This window comes from Clupea harengus, chromosome 6 (genome assembly GCF_900700415.2).
Source record: "Clupea harengus chromosome 6, Ch_v2.0.2, whole genome shotgun sequence".
In the NCBI taxonomy this organism is placed as follows: Eukaryota; Metazoa; Chordata; class Actinopteri; order Clupeiformes; family Clupeidae; genus Clupea; species Clupea harengus.
Window position 1 is genome coordinate 12,202,522 of NC_045157.1, and position 16,838 is coordinate 12,219,359.

Genomic DNA, 16,838 nt, shown 5'->3' on the forward strand with positions numbered 1-16,838 from the left:
TGTGTGTGTGTGTGTGTGTGTGTGTGTGTGTGTGTGTGTGTGTGTGTGTGTGTGTGTGTGTGTGTGTGTGTGTGTGTGTGTGTGTATGTGCCTAGTTGAGATCTCTGTCCACTCTAATACTCTTAGGTTTTGAACTGCACTTTTATAAGCCCATTGCATTCAATCTGTGAGGAATTAATTTCGCTTATGGTATTAATAAAACCAAATTATCATGATATCAGCAGGTAGACAGCATTAGGCTGGACATGCTGAGTGTTAATAATCATGAGGAATTGCCAGGCAGCTCATCAATAAATACATCATGTATGGCAAATCTTGTTTTGTGTGTGTGTGAATGATCTATAAATCTAAGCTGAGGCAGGTTATTGTAAGATGCATAGTAAAGTGCAAATAGGGTTCTACATCAGCAAATGTATGGAACATATGTTGTGTTTTAGGAGTCTTCTTTTACAGTAGCTTACCTTCATGAAAGAGGTTATAATTGGAAATGCCCTTTAGAATTAATGTTCAGTGCTGTACTATGGTCCTTGCTCTTGATATTGATAAATGTTTTTTCCATGTGTAGTCTATATGATGTGTTGTTTTTTCCATGGATATTATATACGATGTGTTGTAAAAATGTTCTACCCAGATGTCATGCTTGTCAGTTCTCTTGATCAATTATGAATGTGTGTGTCTCTCCACAGGTGTGGCCTCTTGTATCATCCTATCTGTCCCTTCACACTTGTGTGTGTGTGTGTGTGTGTGTGTTGACAGGTCTCTTGCACTCTGGTTTCCCCTGCTCTCTCCTGCTTGCTGGTTTCTGAACTTTCACTAACAGACTTGAGTGTCACGTTCCTTCATCATGTGTATGATGGAATAGATCTGTACTCAGAACATGAGTATGGATATGCTGACTGTTTAATGTAGCATGCAGTGTTTTTGTATGTGCACGTGAGTGTGTGTGTGTGTTTGTGTGTGTGTGTGTGTGTGTGTGTGTGTGTGTGTGTGTGTGTGTGTGTGTGTGTGTGTGTGTGAGAGAGAGAGAGAGAGAGAGAGAGAGAGATTCTGAGTTCTGAATAATCAATACATAAAGCAGTTGTTATTGGAGCAGAAAAGTGAATACGTATGCATGACCAATGCAGATGACACTATGACACTATGATCTTGTTTTGCATCAGTGTGTCATTTTTATTCTTTCTTCTTCGCCAGACTACATGAAGAGCTCCGTGTCGAGCACGTGTTCCCTCAGCAGTGAGAGTCCATACGCCACCATCTCAGAGCCTCCATGCAAACACTCAGAGAGCAGCTACGTGGAGATGAAGTCGCCCGCCCATCAACAGCAGTTATGCTGTGCTAACATGGCTGCCGCCGCCGCTGCCGCTGCCACTGTCACTGTCACCACCAACAGAAACGTCTACAACACCGGTGAGTTCATCAACTTTTATTTAACTTCTGAAGATCAGCATATGGCAACTTTAAGTTCAAACACTGAGATGCAAATATTTTTATCTTCCCATGGCATAGGTGTTTGAACATCAAATTAATCAAAGTCCTCACACCATCTCCTTTTAAAACCCTTTAACCCATCTTATTTTAAATCTCTATTCACTATTCTCTTCTTTGTTCTCTCTCTCTCTCTCTCTCTCTCGCTCTCTCTGTCTCAGAGCCCACTGTGAGCATCTTATCCCCATGTGGAGGTATCAGCTCAGGAATTTTCCAGAGTCCATACGACCTCCCACGGAACAGCCACATCCTGAGTCACTATGACCTTCTCCCCATGCGTACCAGTCCCCCAGGCCCCGGGAGCCCCTCCAGCTCGCTCCTATAGAGGACAGAGGCACCTACTATAGAGGACAGAGGCACATGCTATAGAGGACAGAGGCACATGCTATAGAGGACAGAGGCACCTGCCTTTCTCACCCTCCTCCAACATTCATAAAAGAAGAATGGGGTCCAGTCAGACTGGTTCATTCTTTTGATCTTTTTTTCTCTCTTCACCTAATGCTCTGCTGCAGTTATTTTTGACTGTGTTTGTGACACTGGACTTGCAGCACAACTGATCTTTGAGGGGGGGGGGGGGGATGTAGGACCCGTTTCTTGAAGATGAACATTCAGATCCTCGGTTTCCACAGATCCTAGGTTTTACCCGAGGCCCCTTCTTCATTCAGTGAGTGAACATGAAAAAAAACAAGCAGTTCAGCAGTATATGAGCTGATCTCCAGGGAGCCCAGTTATATGAATGGATCGGTGAGGATGAGCGAAACTGATGGATTAATCGATACCGGAGGACATGTACATTCTGTTTATTAACGAAGTTCAACAAAGAACCGGTTTTCTACTTAATAATAAGTTGACATATTTTGCAGTTATATTAAAGTTAATATTAAAAACGTGAAAAAAAATGACATTTGTATGATGGTGTTCTGATGAGCTACAGTGGAATACTCTAGAGAACCTCTTTGATGAAGGAAAGAAAAGAGGAGAATATCTCAAGATTCCTGTGGCGTATTTCAAAATCATGGGTCAGGGACTCAAATCTCAAAACACTGCCTCCTCTCTCCACTGTTAGTTTGTGAGATTCAAATTTTGTAGGTTTAAATGAATTTATCTGTTTACACTTTAAAGATCCCTTTGGATCCAGGACCTATTTTTGTTCTCATTTGTCCTGCTTTTTCATATGTACTGTATTCTTAAAAACGGTACAATAAGTGTCTGTTCAAGTGTCTGTCTACTTAACAAATGTTGCTGTGTAGATAATTAGTAAGCATGTTGAACTGTGTATGGATATTGTGGTTGTTAACAAATGTTAGGTCTTTTCATGCCAAGTGTGTACAGTACAGTATGTCCCCTCAACATAATGTCCCTACTAGCCACACGAGGTCCGCTGCTACTCACTAACTGTACGACAGCCAAAATTATATTTTGCTGTATTGATAGTCAAAAGAAAGATCTGAAGTGGTTTTGATCTTCATTACTTTTATTTTTTGTCAAAGAGAGCCTCATCACTACCACACACAAAAAAGATTATTGTCTGGGAGAAGCTACCTTGGACTATTTTTCTGTTCTGCCTCGAGAAGAGTTGGTGCATGCTACTGGTCTGAGGAACAATACTGTGAGTTTCCCACCTGTAAAACACTGCGCAATACCTACCTGTTATGTGAATACGCTAAACAAATGTAAATAAATATGCTCTTGAAGTGGTGTACAATCATCTTTATCACCAACCATGGCAAAAAAAATGTCATGCATGTCTGCACTGACACTTCATTTTCGTAAACACAAAAGATATGATCTGGGATCTTTGAAGATTGTCCACAGATGGTTTAAGATGTGTTCATAAATTAGTGCGACTGGTTTTAGTGTGCTAGCTCTAAACGGTGACATTTTCAATACTTTCATTCCCACCCTGGTTATGCAGTTTTACCCTGAAGACACCACAGTGCTCAAATACCTGAAACTGTGTTTTATCATTATTATTTGTGTCACTGATTTACAGTTTTGCAGTAACAATCCCAGTTATTCTCTCATGCATAAATGCATCACTCTTACTTTGACACAGTTTCCAGTAACCCTTCTCTCCATCTCTATATCCTTCCAGATGAAGCCCCAAAATAAATGGCACCATCCTCTACCTGCAGTGACCCTTACATCTACTGTTCATTTAGTTGGTTGTCATTATAGTTAACACATTTGAACTTCAAAAGTTGATTGCCTCCGCTTTCTTCCTCTGTGGCTTTATCTCTCAGCCTCTCTCCGCTCTTTCTCAGTGTGTGCTTGTGCTCCTTAGCTCCCCCTCCTAGTGGATACCTGCACTCTTTAATGGCTTTTTGGCTTTTGCACTTGGCGGTCTCCAGTCCCCACAAACCAGGACTACAAGCCTTGTCTGTAATTCTGGATTTGAATGGCTAAATGGCGCCATCTGTAGGCAGATTTATATGACCATTGTACACCCGACAAATAGCTCTGTCGGGAGTGATACTATTAATGTTGGATGAATATAAAGCTGTTGTCAATTTGCATTGGAATTTAAATGCATTAAGTTAACCAAAGGCAGAATTTGTATTTCTTATTTATTCGTTTTGATTTTCCCTGGCACCTGCCTTGACTAGGCCTCTAAGAATGCATTGCTCAGGGTGATCCTGACTGATGATCCTGATAAAGACTGATAATGATCCTTATACTCAAGGTTGGCACTTCATGTGACAACAACATGTAGTATATTTTTAGTGGTAGTTTTCCACTACTGGCTTAGTATTCCTTCACACACAAACACACACACACACATACATAAAGAGAGAGAGAGCGACACACATACACACATACATACATAAAGAGAGAGAGCGACACAAGCACAAACGCAAACACACGGCTTGGCCTTCCACATTCTTTCTCACACTCAAAACCCCTCAGTTTAACACCTAAGGTGTGTGTGTGTGTGTGTGTGTGTGTGTGTGTGTGTGTGTGTGTGTGTGTGTGTGTGTGTGTGTGTGTGTGTGTGTGTGTGTGTGTGTGTGTGTGAGTGTGTTAGGCCTCGTGAGTTCATGGTCTTTCTTGATCACGTCAAATCAGATCCCAAGCTGGAAGCTACACTGAGTTCTGAACTGAAAATCACGTTGCTCAGCCTTTCTTATTCTTTCAGATCTGGTGATCTGGATCTACTGACATGAGAATATTGGTCAAAAGCTGATTAATATACACTCAATCCAACTCCATTTCATGTGTTCAGTCACTTTAAGTTCTTACAGCAGTTTACATTTAGCGGTGGTGAAGCCGCTGCAGTCTCCCTATAGGACAGATCTGTACTCCACAAGTTTCAATAGTCTTGTTCATCAATCTGTCTACTAAGAAACATTCCACTTTAGTCTAGCTTGGCAGAAAAATTATGTAGAATAATATGCATAATATACACAATTTGTGCACATTTTAAACCGTTCTGATTTTTGAAAGCCCTACCACTGACATTTACTATTACTATATAAATGTATTTATTTATCTGGAATCAGATGCCACACTAATAGCAAACCTCTGTGACATTTTACCCTTTTGTCATCATTTTATTTTCTGTATGTCTTACTTTGTTTAATTTCAATAAAACAAACACTTGCCACTAGCACTGAGCATTCACCAGGCGTGGGAATAAAGAATTAATTAATGTAATCTTGATGTAATTTTGCATGTATGTCCAAAGCCTCATAAGCTCCAAGATGTGGAGGCTAACAAGGGGCTAACCTCTGCTCTGCTCCTTCTCTGCAGCATTACACAACCCCACAAAGAGGCCCTTTCAGGCCACAGCTTAGGTGCAACTCCTCCACTGTTAGTCACCAGACACCCTAGCCTCAGCCTCACTCTTCAATGGCTTATGGGGCCGTTTATTGTTTATTTATGTAAATCCATTTGTGAAACACTGGGTTGGGGTTTTCTTTTAGGCGGGGGGGTTACACCACTGGAAGCCCACAGAAGTTGTTTTATCTGTCGTGGTGTCGTGGTAAATTTAAATATGGTTTGAAGAGATGATGCAAAATAGAAGGATGCGGACCAACAAAGTGGATACACATTTCATAATCGCCATCGTCCAGATCAAGTCAGAGTTGTTTTCCGAGCTCAGTCCAGCAGGTCACATGTAATTTAGCAAGTTAGCAATAAAAGGCAAGTGCATTGTGATCCATTCAACATCGTTATGCTGTATTTTTAACGCTTACTTTTAAGTGTTTGTGTCTTTTCCCCCGTTCACTTCACTGTTTAATATCTGCTGAAGTGTATAAAGTCTTTGTGTAACATATGTGTACTACTCTACTATATACACCTCACTTTCACATACAGGTCTCGTCTCCCCCCCTTCTTATTTGCAAAAACCAATCCCTGGCAGGGTTGTTAATCTGGTAGAGTTGTAATAAGTCTCAGTGCAGTTTGAGCAAACTGAGACTTTTGTCAGCAAGTAACACACACACACACACAGCTTCTACGCACATGCGCAACACACACATTCACAGAGTCTAAACCATTTCACTGCTCCCTATCCCTTGCTCTCACACACTCTCTCTCTGTTTCTGTCACACACACACACACACACTCAAACACAGAAGGGTGGACCACCTATGCTCTCAGTCACCTTCTCGCACATACACTCAGGCTAGGCGGTGCACTGACACGAACAGAGGAACACGTCCTTATCCTCCTCCTCATCCTCTCCAACTGCTGAAGGACTGTAGATCCACCGAAGAAGAAGAAACAGGATGAATGGCAGCGACTACTCTGACTACTCTGACTACTCTGACTGGTACTCCGACAACTTGGAACCCACCAAGACACCTATAGAGTGAGTACAGAGTAAATATCTAAAAACTGAACATTTGGTGTAGTCAGGCTAACTGCTGACGAAACTAGTTGAAGTGCACTTGAGAGAGTACCCTGTTTTCTTTCTAATATTTCTTCGTGTGCAAGTATCCATCAGTATATTCTGGATTTCTTGTTGTTGTTGTTGTTGTTGTTGTTGTTTTTGTGATGGTAATCTATTTTGTGTCCAAAATGAGTGTTTGAAATGGGATTTGATGGAAAGAACTAAGCAAAAACTTTGATGGAAAGTGCCTCCAAAACTAAATTATGATGAATATGGCACATGTGACAAATTCCCTAGCCACCTGAAAGTCTTAAATCCATTTATGGAGAGGATGCTCTACATCTTTAATGTCAATTGTAAAAATGGCATGACATTAAAGCACTTAAAACCATACTACTACATACTGGGTACACTGGTTAAATGTGCTATTGGTGTGATGGGTGTCAGAATATCACCCGCTGTAAGACATCACCATGGCATGGACACATTATACCTATCAAATCTGGAGTGATAAGAGTCCATTCGATTCTGACCAAAATAAAGCTCTCCACACTTTCCGCTCTCCCCTCTTGAAAAGCCTCTTTGTGTAAGAGCTTTGCACAAACGCAGCTCAAACTCTTCCAAATCTTGTGTCACCCCCAGAGTGGTTCCACCATGTGACCCCACGGCCGACGATCAGCTCTTCCACATATGCATCGCAGCCATTTCAGTGAGTAGCCATGAGCCACTGTTGCCACTGTGGATTATATATTATAAGTGAAAGAGTCATTTGTGAGAGGAACCGCTTGTTAAGTTTACCATCATGATACAATAGCAGCCTTCATTTGCCTACAGTTTTTGGAGTAAATTCACCCTATATAAATATTCTCAAACTGATAACAAGCAGAATTGTGTTAGATTGTTAAATTTCAGATTTTAGAGCCGCTATGTCCATGCATGGAAATAGCAGGCTGGACTCACATGAACATTCCATTTGCATACATGTTTCACACGCTACATCTCAAAATTCCTCAGCTGATTAGGCAGTATTGTGTGGCCTAGTGTGCATGTGAGGCAGAGGGACACAAATTACATTGTGTAACATTACGTAAAAGTGATAGGGTAGGGATATAAGGGTCTTTATTTTATGTGCTGCCACTTCACATAAAAATACAGATAACTTGACCCATGTACAAACTTGGTATTAAAGGAATTTTAAAATAAAAGGTTAAGAAACACAGCTTTTCAGCATTGCTTGCAAGTGTTTAGCCTACTGTGAGAGTCTAGTGCTCTTTGAATTGTAGAGTGATCAGCACATTTCCAGGTTAAACTGACATCTAAGTGCCACGTTACACTTTTGGGGTCATAAGTCAGCCTCCTCTGACTCACTCATAAAACAGATTAGGGTATGAGGAGATTGTGTGTCTATTGGCAATCTTCAGTTTATTACTAACATCCTCAACAAAGATCCTCCAATGCATGCTCTGATTGAGATAGAAACTTCATTCATACTGTGTGATGTGTGTATGTAAACATATGTATCTGCTGTATCTCTCGTTTTGTGCATGTCTTTGCATGTGTGTGTGTGTGTGTGTGTGTGTGTGTGTGTGTGTGTGTGTGTGTGTGTGTGTTGGCCTGCTTACATGGGCATTGTGTGTGTGTGTGTGTGTGTGTGTGTGTGTGTGTGTGTGTGTGTGTGTGTGTGTGTGTGTGTGTGTGTGTGTGTTGGCCCGCTCACATGGGCATGTGTGTTGTGTTGCAGCTGGTTTCGATGCTGATCTTAGCCGTGGCCACCCGCAGCAAGAGGATGTGCCAGAGCTTCCAGAGGGGGTCTCCCAGCATCTTCAAGTAAGTGGTTGCTAGGGCGGCATGTGGCTCTGGCCCTGGGGTGGTGCACATCCACAGAACCAGCAAATCTGATCTGGAGACAGCAGCTAGCTGGGATTAAACCATGTATTAACGCAGTCTGATGTGTTTGATGTGTGTTAGCTGCTGTCTATATACAGTGGGGAAAATAAGTATTTGAACCCCTGCCGATTTCGCAAGTTTGGCCACTTGCAAAGAAATGTGTGATCTATAATTGTAATGGTATGTGTATTTTAACAGTGAGAAACAGAATATCAACATTTATGACTTAATTTGCATTTGATGCAGAAAATAAGTATTTGAACCCCTAGCAAAATATGACTTAGTACTTGGTGGAATAACCCTGGTTGGCAAGCACAGACGTCAGACTTTTCTTGTAGTTGGTCACCAGGTTTACACACATCTCAGGAGGGATTTTGGTCCACTCCTCTTTGCAGATCCTCTCCAAATCCTTAAGGTTGCCTTTTCAATGGGAGGGAATGAGGGAATGAGGTTCAAGCCCATAATGTTTCCACCTCCATGCTTGACGGTGGGGATGGTGTTCTTGGGGTCATATTCAGCATTCTTCCCCCGCTTCAAACTTGGCAAGTCGAGTTGATGCCAAAGAGCTTGATTTTGGTCTCATCTGACCACATCCTGTCTCCCAATCCTCCTTAGAATCATTCAAGTGTTCATTGGCAAACTTCAGACGGCCCTGTACATGTGCTTCCTTGAGCAGGGGGACCTTGCGAGTGCTGCAGTACTTCAAACCATTACGGCGTAGTGTGTTGCCAACGGTTTTCTTGGTGACTGTGGTCCCAGCTGGTCATTGGGAGCCAGAATTCTTGCTGTTTGCTTGGGGGTTCAAATACTTATTTTCTGCATCAAATACAAATAAAGTCATAAATGTTATGAAATGCAGTTTTCTGGATTTGTTTGTTGATATTCTATTTCTCACTGTTAAAATACACCTACCATTACAATTATAGATCACACATTTCTTTGTAAGTGGCCAAACTTGCGAAATCGGCAAGGGTTCAAATACTTATTTTCCCCACTGTATATATAGAGAGAAAGAGAGAGCAGCGAGAGAGAGAGAGAGAATAGGTGAGAGAGACAGAGAGAAAGAAGGGGAGAGAGAGAGAGAGAGTGAGAGAGAAAAAGAGAGAGAGAGAGAGAGAGAGAGAGTGAGAGAAAGGGGGGGAGAGACATATATAGACATGTATGTTACATTTGTGAATTTATATGGTGTCATAATTAGATTAGATTAAACTTTATTGCAGAGTATGGGTATAAAGCCAACGAAATGCAGTGCATTTGTGCAATTCATGCACACTGTAATATAAGACTATGCGGAGTGAATGCTCATGCTCCACATATTTTAGCGGGGGCTATGGCTTCCTGATGAGTGATACGCAGTCACACACTGCTCTTCTACTCACTGCAGTCCAATAAACTTCCTGGACCACACGCAAAACAGAGGTCTAGTCATCGCAGCCTTTATTCTCCTCTTCTGCAAGCTGTGTGTGTTGGTCATTCATCCTGTCCCACTGCCCCTCACCAAAGATGAGACGCCTGCACTCAAAGGTTAGACAAACAGACACATCAAACGTCCTCATCAAACAGAAGAACTAAATCTGTAAAAAAAAATAAACTAAATTTAGTGCCACTGCCATCAGAGTGGATATTTGCTGGATCGTTTAATGTGGTTTCTGACTCTCCCCTGTTTGCTCTCCAGAAATGTGGAAGATTATGTCCATATTCTACTATCCGCTTCTCTACTACCCTCTGCTGGTGTGTGGGACCCTGCGCAATAAGCTGGGCTACGTGCTGGGCAGTGTGCTCTCCTGGACGCACCTGGCCATTCTCTGCTGGCAGAAGTATGACTGCCCCAAAACACCAGAGGTGAGCCATGAGAAACATCTGTGTAGAAGCTACAGTCAGATTAAATATGAGGACATCTGAGCTCATTGTTTTTATGGTTCACAGTATAACCGTTCCTCCAAAAGACGCCAGTTAGAATGTTAGCAAGCTTTTATTTAGTCCCAACTGGACTGGACTGGATGTTTGCAAGGCTTTTGCATGCTTTTTAGTAGCTTACCAGTTGTCTAAAATCTCCTACATATCTCCTTTTGTTATCACCCGCTAAGTAGAGAATGTATATGTGAGCATCCAAATCGATTTTGTAAGAGGGCGTATTGGTCATGGTACTGGGGATCAAGTACTGGGGATATACGCCTTTTAGCTGAAATTCTAGCGGAACTATTTCTATCATGATGCCTTTGTATAAAATTAATTCGGTGTAATTTAGTGATGACCATGATGATCTAATGCTATGACAATTTAATTGAAATGTTCTTATTCATGTTTATGTTATTCAGGCGTTTTAATTGTCTTTCTTGATTCCCCTTCTCTCTTTGCCCTACAGATGTATAAGTACTATGGTCTGCTGAACAGCCTTCCCCAGATGGCCTGCTTTGCATTCCTTGGTTTTCAGTATCCTCTGCTTCTCCTGAAGGGATCGAACAGTGATTCAAAATCCAGTGAGGTTTGTGTATTTGATACAAGAATTTGTCTATTTATTATTATTATTATATATAATATATTATTATTCTTTAATATTGCTCTTGTCATTTGATCTGAAATGTTCTGCCAACTTTAAGGATCTCAACAATATATAGCAAATTGACAATATTTTAAATGTATCTTGAAGTTTTGATGGTGCGGTTGTGCATGTGGAGTTCACACAGATCTCGTGCTAGATCAGCACAGCTACTGGTGGAGTATGAACTCCCTTTAGCAAACATGCCTCCACACTACTTATAATAAGCAGCTTTGCATAATTGGTTTAAGAGACGTCACTGCTCAGACTAAGGGAAACTGCTGCTTTTCCCTTCAGTTAGAGAAGAAATACAACAACAATGTGGTGATTATGTTTTGTGCTGGAGGGATAAATTATACCGTTACACAAGTCGTGGGAGAACCTCAATGGTCCCGTCATTCTCTCACGGGCCATTCCAATCTCTCTCTCTCTCTCTCTGTCTCTTTCTCTCTCTCTCTGTCGCTGTTTCTCCCTCTCTCTCTCTCTGTCTGTCTCTGTTCCTCTGCTTGCTTTTGCTTCAGTTATTTCATTTGTTCTTCAGATGGAGTAAGACTGAAACTGTTGTGTCCAGAGCATGTCACTGTCAATATATGACATCATTTGAGGACGCCTGAGAAATTTACTTCCAACATATGCCTTACTGTTTTATACCCTTTCAGGATTTAAACCATGACTATTACAAAGAATATGTGAGGTCACTCCTAAAGAAAAGACCTGCCAAAACAAGGTGAAGAACATTTATTTCATAAAACAGAAGCTAGTTGGTTAAATATGCTTAAATATAAATATTATGGAGACTGTTGCCATGAAAACAGTATATCAGTAATGCAAAGGTTTTTGATATTGTGCACTATTATGTGTCAAATAATACACTTCATGGAATTTGACCACACTGTTGTGTTTTGTGTCATAGCCCTGCAAGCAAAGACAAGGCCTCTCTAGCAGACAGGATCTCTGAAGCAATTAAGTCGTATGTGTACACACCTGAGAAAGGTAAATCTGATAGGACAGAGTGTTCATCTTCTTTAGTCGTGCCCAGTGGCTGACGCTAGATTATTCCTTTATGGAATAATGTCAGTCTAACAATTTACTGTTGATAGTGGCCGTACCTTGTTTGTCAATATATGTGGAATAGAGCTTCAATCCTAAATGTATGACTTGAAATCAGCTTTGGGCTTAAGGCACCCGAACGTCATACTTTGCCAAAACTGCAACAAACCTCAGATTCAGAAGCTTTTATTTATAGAAGCAAAAGAAAGACTGACCTCGGTTGAAGCAGCTTGAGTTCTTTGGATTGATTATGTTTTCAAACGAGTGAATGCAAACCAGACTCTGCACTTTGCATTCTCAGATTTCCGGTTACCCTTGAAACTGGCCATCTCTGGAGCTGTATGCTTCATGGCAGTGTACCAGGTAATTATTTCAATGTCCCTTCAGCTCTGATAAGGACTACTCTGAATCACCATCCAAAATGGAATAAGTGGTCCCTCACTAACCTCTTATACAAAATGATCTAAATCTGACTGATATAACATTTCAAGCATTGTGCTCTTCATCAAACTAGACAGAATAAATACAGCAGTAAAATAAAAGCTTCAGTACATTCATATATCTAGACATCTATCCACCCATCCATCCATCCGCCCATCCATCCATCCACCGACCCATCCATCCACCCACCCGTCCATCGACCCACCCATCCATCCACCCATCCACCCACCCGTCCATCCACCCATCAATCCACCCATCCATCCACCCATCCATCCATCCCCCCATCCACCCACCCGTCCATCCACCCACCCATCCATATATAAATACATCCATTCATCCATCTAATGTCTGCTCTGGTGTCTTCCCCGTCTCCAGGTGATGCTGCTGCTGATTTGCGCTGTGATCCCTATCCTGCACATTGTGCGTGCGGGCATTAATGAGGACATCGCTTTCCTCCTGCTGGGCTTTAACATTATTCTGCACGAGGACCGCCAGGAAGTGGTCAAAATTGTCATCCACTACACCTGGTGTTTGGAAAGTGTGTTATTCCATCTACTCCTTTTGTGACTCACACGGAAGTGTACACTCCCGCAGTTTTGGAAGCATGATCTGATATATCAGACTCGATCAACTGTATCACATCTATTTCAACAGGGCAGTTGGTTCTTTTCAAAGACAAGGCACGCCTGTTCAGAAACCTCTGATGGACATAGATTAGGGAGATTATATTGCGACTACACTACATATTCCAATTACGAGATTATAAGTACATGTGAATAGTACATATGAACAATACTTTTCCTCAGATTCATATTGTTGATTGTTTTGATTGTTTTGTGGTGTTTTCTTGTGTTGCAGTTTGCTACCTCTGTGCAGCAACGTTATCTGGTCTGGTCTCTCTTCTGATGCTCACGAGGTCCATGGTCTTGCACAGGTAACCCCCCTCTATCCTGCTGACAAATTCAGTGAATTTCTATACAGTGAAATTGTACATTTTAGCAACGTGACTCGAGTACTAAGCAAGTAAACTCCCACCCATGTTAGCAGCGTATAACACAAGCCAAACTACAGATGACCTTTAAGTGCTCTTCCTGTAGGGCCAACCTGAAAGAGCTGTACAGGGGGCACATCTACAATGAATACAACCTCAGGAGGAAGAGTTGCATCACTCACTTCGGCATTGTTAGCTGGATGGGCTTCATCGGCTCTCAGACTGCGGTTATGTGTCTTGGTAAAGTATCGTTCATCCTACCTAGATTTGACTTGCATGGAGGATATCAGTTTGGGCCCAGTATAACTCTAGTGTCAATTTACTAACCACTACTTCAAGGCACTTTTCAGTGTTATGTACTCTATCTGTAACCATGGTCACGTTTGGAAAAACATGGGTAGCATTCTCTCCAATTGCTTACTTCTATCTTTTTGGATAAGGTCTGTTAACTACACATTTATGTCCATTTATGACCATGGACTTTTCACCTTGCTATAAGTCTACTATTGTATCTGTCCTGTTTGGATTGACAGCCATGGCCATCCAGACACTGGTGTTCTTCCTTGGGTTCCTGTTTTTGGTTTTCCTGGTCATTATCCCCATCCTGTATGGTCAGAATCTCATGTTCTTACAGATTCTTGGCATGCTCTGGTGAGTTAAACGGACACATAAACAATGTGAATCATTGTGCAACCCATACCAGCTTCCACCTCCTGAATCCCCTGCACATGTACAAACACACACACACACACACACACACACACGGATGGAGACTTCCTGCATTATAGACTCATATGGAACATCACCATATTTGATATTATTACTGACCTTAAACAAATGAAAAATTGCGCTATAAGTACACCATATGGGCCATTACGCACAATCACACACACACACACACACAATCACACACACACATTAAGTGCACCATATGGACCATTACAAAATGCACTGGCCTTGAGCAGGTGGTGTACATCATAAGGCATGTTATGCTTACCTGACAGGCCGCTCTGGTTGATGCTGCATCATAAGGCATGTTTTGCTTATCTAACAGGCCGCTCTGGTTGATGCTGTTCCTGGTTGTGGCTATCCAGCATGTCACTGCCCAGTTCGCCTTTGTCAAAAAGGATGCAGGAACCAGGAATCTGGAAAACAGGTACTGTGACACATAGCAGACAAAACAACACACACTGCTGCCATGCTATGTCAATGCATTAGTCAGCACAGCTTTTCAGGCAATACAAAAGAAAACAAGTCTTTTCACTAATCATTGAACTACCATATATTTTAATATTTAAGTCAGGCACATAAATGTAGGATATTCATTACAAATCACATGAACAAAGACCCTCAGTTACTTCTGAATCATTTCTATTTCATTCCTTTAAATATTTTCCGCTTTTGTTTCAAAGTCTGTGCTGGGAGATACATTTGCCATCATCTAAAAGATGATATTTTTCTGAAGTGCATATTTGAATCAGAGTCAAACCCATGTATGTTGCGCGACTGTCCTGATTTTCAAAATGGCATCTCCTCTCTCTCATGTTTGAAAAGAAACAGTACAGTTACAACTCTAACCCAGTTTTCAATGGCAGGTCGGGCTTGTTCCTGCTCTCCTATCTCCTCTTCCTGCTAAACATCGTGGTGGGAGTGGTGGTTGGACTCCTGAGGATGGTCGTCACTGCACTGTATAACATCATCCACATGGGCCGTCTGGACATCAGTCTGCTGAACCGCGGATCAGAGATCTTTGATCCAGGTCAGGGCTATATGAATGAAAGAAAAGTGTTACAACTCACCCCGCCTTCACTCAAGGGCTAACTGCAGGGTATTGCTGGTGGTGTCAGCTACTGTATCTTGTTCCTCTGTTCTCAGGTTACCGCTGTTATACCAACTACCTGAAGGTGGAGGTGAGCCAGTCTCATCCCGTGATGAAAGCCTTCTGTGGGCTGCTGCTGCACTCTACTGGACTGGAGGGCAGCGCAGGACAAAGGATTCGTGATGCAGAAGAAGGTGAGGACACGCTCATGCACATTATACACGCACACACACACACACACACACACACATACACTGTCACGCATGAACACAGACCCACACACATATACATACACAAACACACACACACACACACACACACACACACACACACACACACACACACACACACACACACACACACACACACACACACACACACACACACACACACACACACACACACAGTCACGCATGGACACAGACCCAAACACATATACATAGCCTAAATAAAGTATACATAAAAATTAGCTAATTAAACATGACTTAATTAATACCTGTTCATGATTAAATTATCGTTATTAAACCATAAACAAATGAACGCATTGTAGTCTTTACTACTAGTGAGGCTCACTCCATTAATTTGTCTCCCCACCTTTCTTCATCAGCATGCTCCCTGCAGCCGGGCATCCCGCTGGTCCAGCAGGAGAAGCGGCAGAGCAAGGCCTCCTGCGCCCGCAGGGCACGCCACCACTGGCAGATGCTGCTCACACTGGTCAACAACCCCTCCCTGCTGGGCTCCCGCAAACACTTCCAGCTCCCGGCCTCCGACAGCACCATCAATGGGACCCTCAATCGCAGCTCTAAAGAAGGCAGCAAGAAGGAGACTGATAAGGCCGCCGCCGCCGCCACTGCCGACAACCCAGCCACAAATTGAGCACCTTACATGTAGCCTAATGAATGAATGAATGCTGGCTTCCCAGATCAGGATTTCGGACTGGTTCCAAGCGTGGTTGTCTGGATAGTGGATAGTGAGTCCAGTGTGAGGATCAATCCTATCATGGAAATCCAGCCTTATCAATAAGTCTTGACATGGCAGGGCTTATAAATCCTGTTCTAATGATTCTGTAAATGGATGTTTGGGTGTATGAGAAGGCTTGTGGGATATCTGTGCATCACTCATTTCTGTATTATTGTACAATATTAGAAGATTACATTGGTTCTTTATCTGTGTCAGCAATACCCTCTCCTGCAAGGGTCACAAAATCCTGTTTTTGTATTTACAGACAGGTTTACTCAGATAGAATAAACAGGATCACACAGGTTATATGATGAAATAAAGGAGATAAGACCACATTTTACAGGACATTTTACATTTTACTGCAAAACTGCACCAGGTACACTTGCAGCATTTTTTCTATTTCCTGTGAGAAACAGAAATGTTTATGATGCGCTAAGAATTGCACATGCTTGATTAAACTGCACTGGCTGTTGGTATAAATGTGCTGAATTTGTATTTTGTCCATGTTTTCTAAAATAATAGCTTTTCCTCAGATTCTTTTGTTTTTCATATGCTCTTAACTGTCTCACCGATTCTGCTATGTTGTATCAATCTGCTGCTTTGGTCTGTAAGAAAAAAAAAAAATTGGCATTACAACACACAAATAAATTGTACTGTGATATAAATTTGGGTTATAAAATGAAATCACACCTGTGTTATGCTCAATAAAATACTTACCTCCCTTAAACAATGATCTGATGTTGGTTTGTTGGCAGTGGGTGTAAGATGCGAGTATTTGAAAGAGTGAGTGAATTGCTGGCGTAGTGAGTGCATGTGAGGGAAAGAGAAAGGG

General features: G+C 41.9%; 2 protein-coding genes across 2 annotated transcripts in view; both read left to right on the top strand.

Annotated features, from left to right (window-relative positions):
* Positions 1-1,875, top strand: part of LOC105899792 (multiple epidermal growth factor-like domains protein 11) — a 31,143-nt gene extending 29,268 nt beyond the window's left edge. Inside the window, exons 21-22 of the mRNA XM_031569830.1 lie at positions 1,192-1,407; positions 1,647-1,875. Coding sequence (XP_031425690.1) covers positions 1,192-1,407; positions 1,647-1,810 — 380 coding nt within the window. The 3' untranslated portion in view covers positions 1,811-1,875. The remainder of the gene's footprint in view (positions 1-1,191; positions 1,408-1,646) is intronic.
* Positions 1,876-5,969: 4,094 nt separating this feature from the next.
* On the top strand, positions 5,970-16,733 carry LOC105899802 (receptor for retinol uptake stra6-like). The gene is made up of 17 exons (XM_012827024.3): positions 5,970-6,298; positions 6,962-7,028; positions 8,061-8,146; positions 9,591-9,730; positions 9,882-10,048; positions 10,572-10,691; positions 11,405-11,472; positions 11,659-11,738; positions 12,097-12,158; positions 12,612-12,774; positions 13,095-13,170; positions 13,334-13,467; positions 13,761-13,878; positions 14,282-14,383; positions 14,823-14,986; positions 15,103-15,240; positions 15,654-16,733. The coding sequence occupies exons 1-17, from the start codon at positions 6,216-6,218 to the stop codon at positions 15,920-15,922; spliced, it is 2,037 nt and encodes a 678-aa protein (XP_012682478.2). The 5' UTR covers positions 5,970-6,215; the 3' UTR covers positions 15,923-16,733.
* Positions 16,734-16,838: the final 105 nt, after the last annotated feature.

Coding starts and splice junctions, on each gene's coding strand:
- LOC105899802 (XM_012827024.3), top strand. CDS start 6,216: ATGAATGGCAGCGACTACTCTGACTACTCTGACTACTCTGACTGGTAC. Junction 8,147..9,590: donor GGGTCTCCCAGCATCTTCAA/GTAAGTGGTTGC, acceptor TACTCACTGCAG/TCCAATAAACTTCCTGGACC. Junction 13,171..13,333: donor AGGTCCATGGTCTTGCACAG/GTAACCCCCCTC, acceptor CTCTTCCTGTAG/GGCCAACCTGAAAGAGCTGT.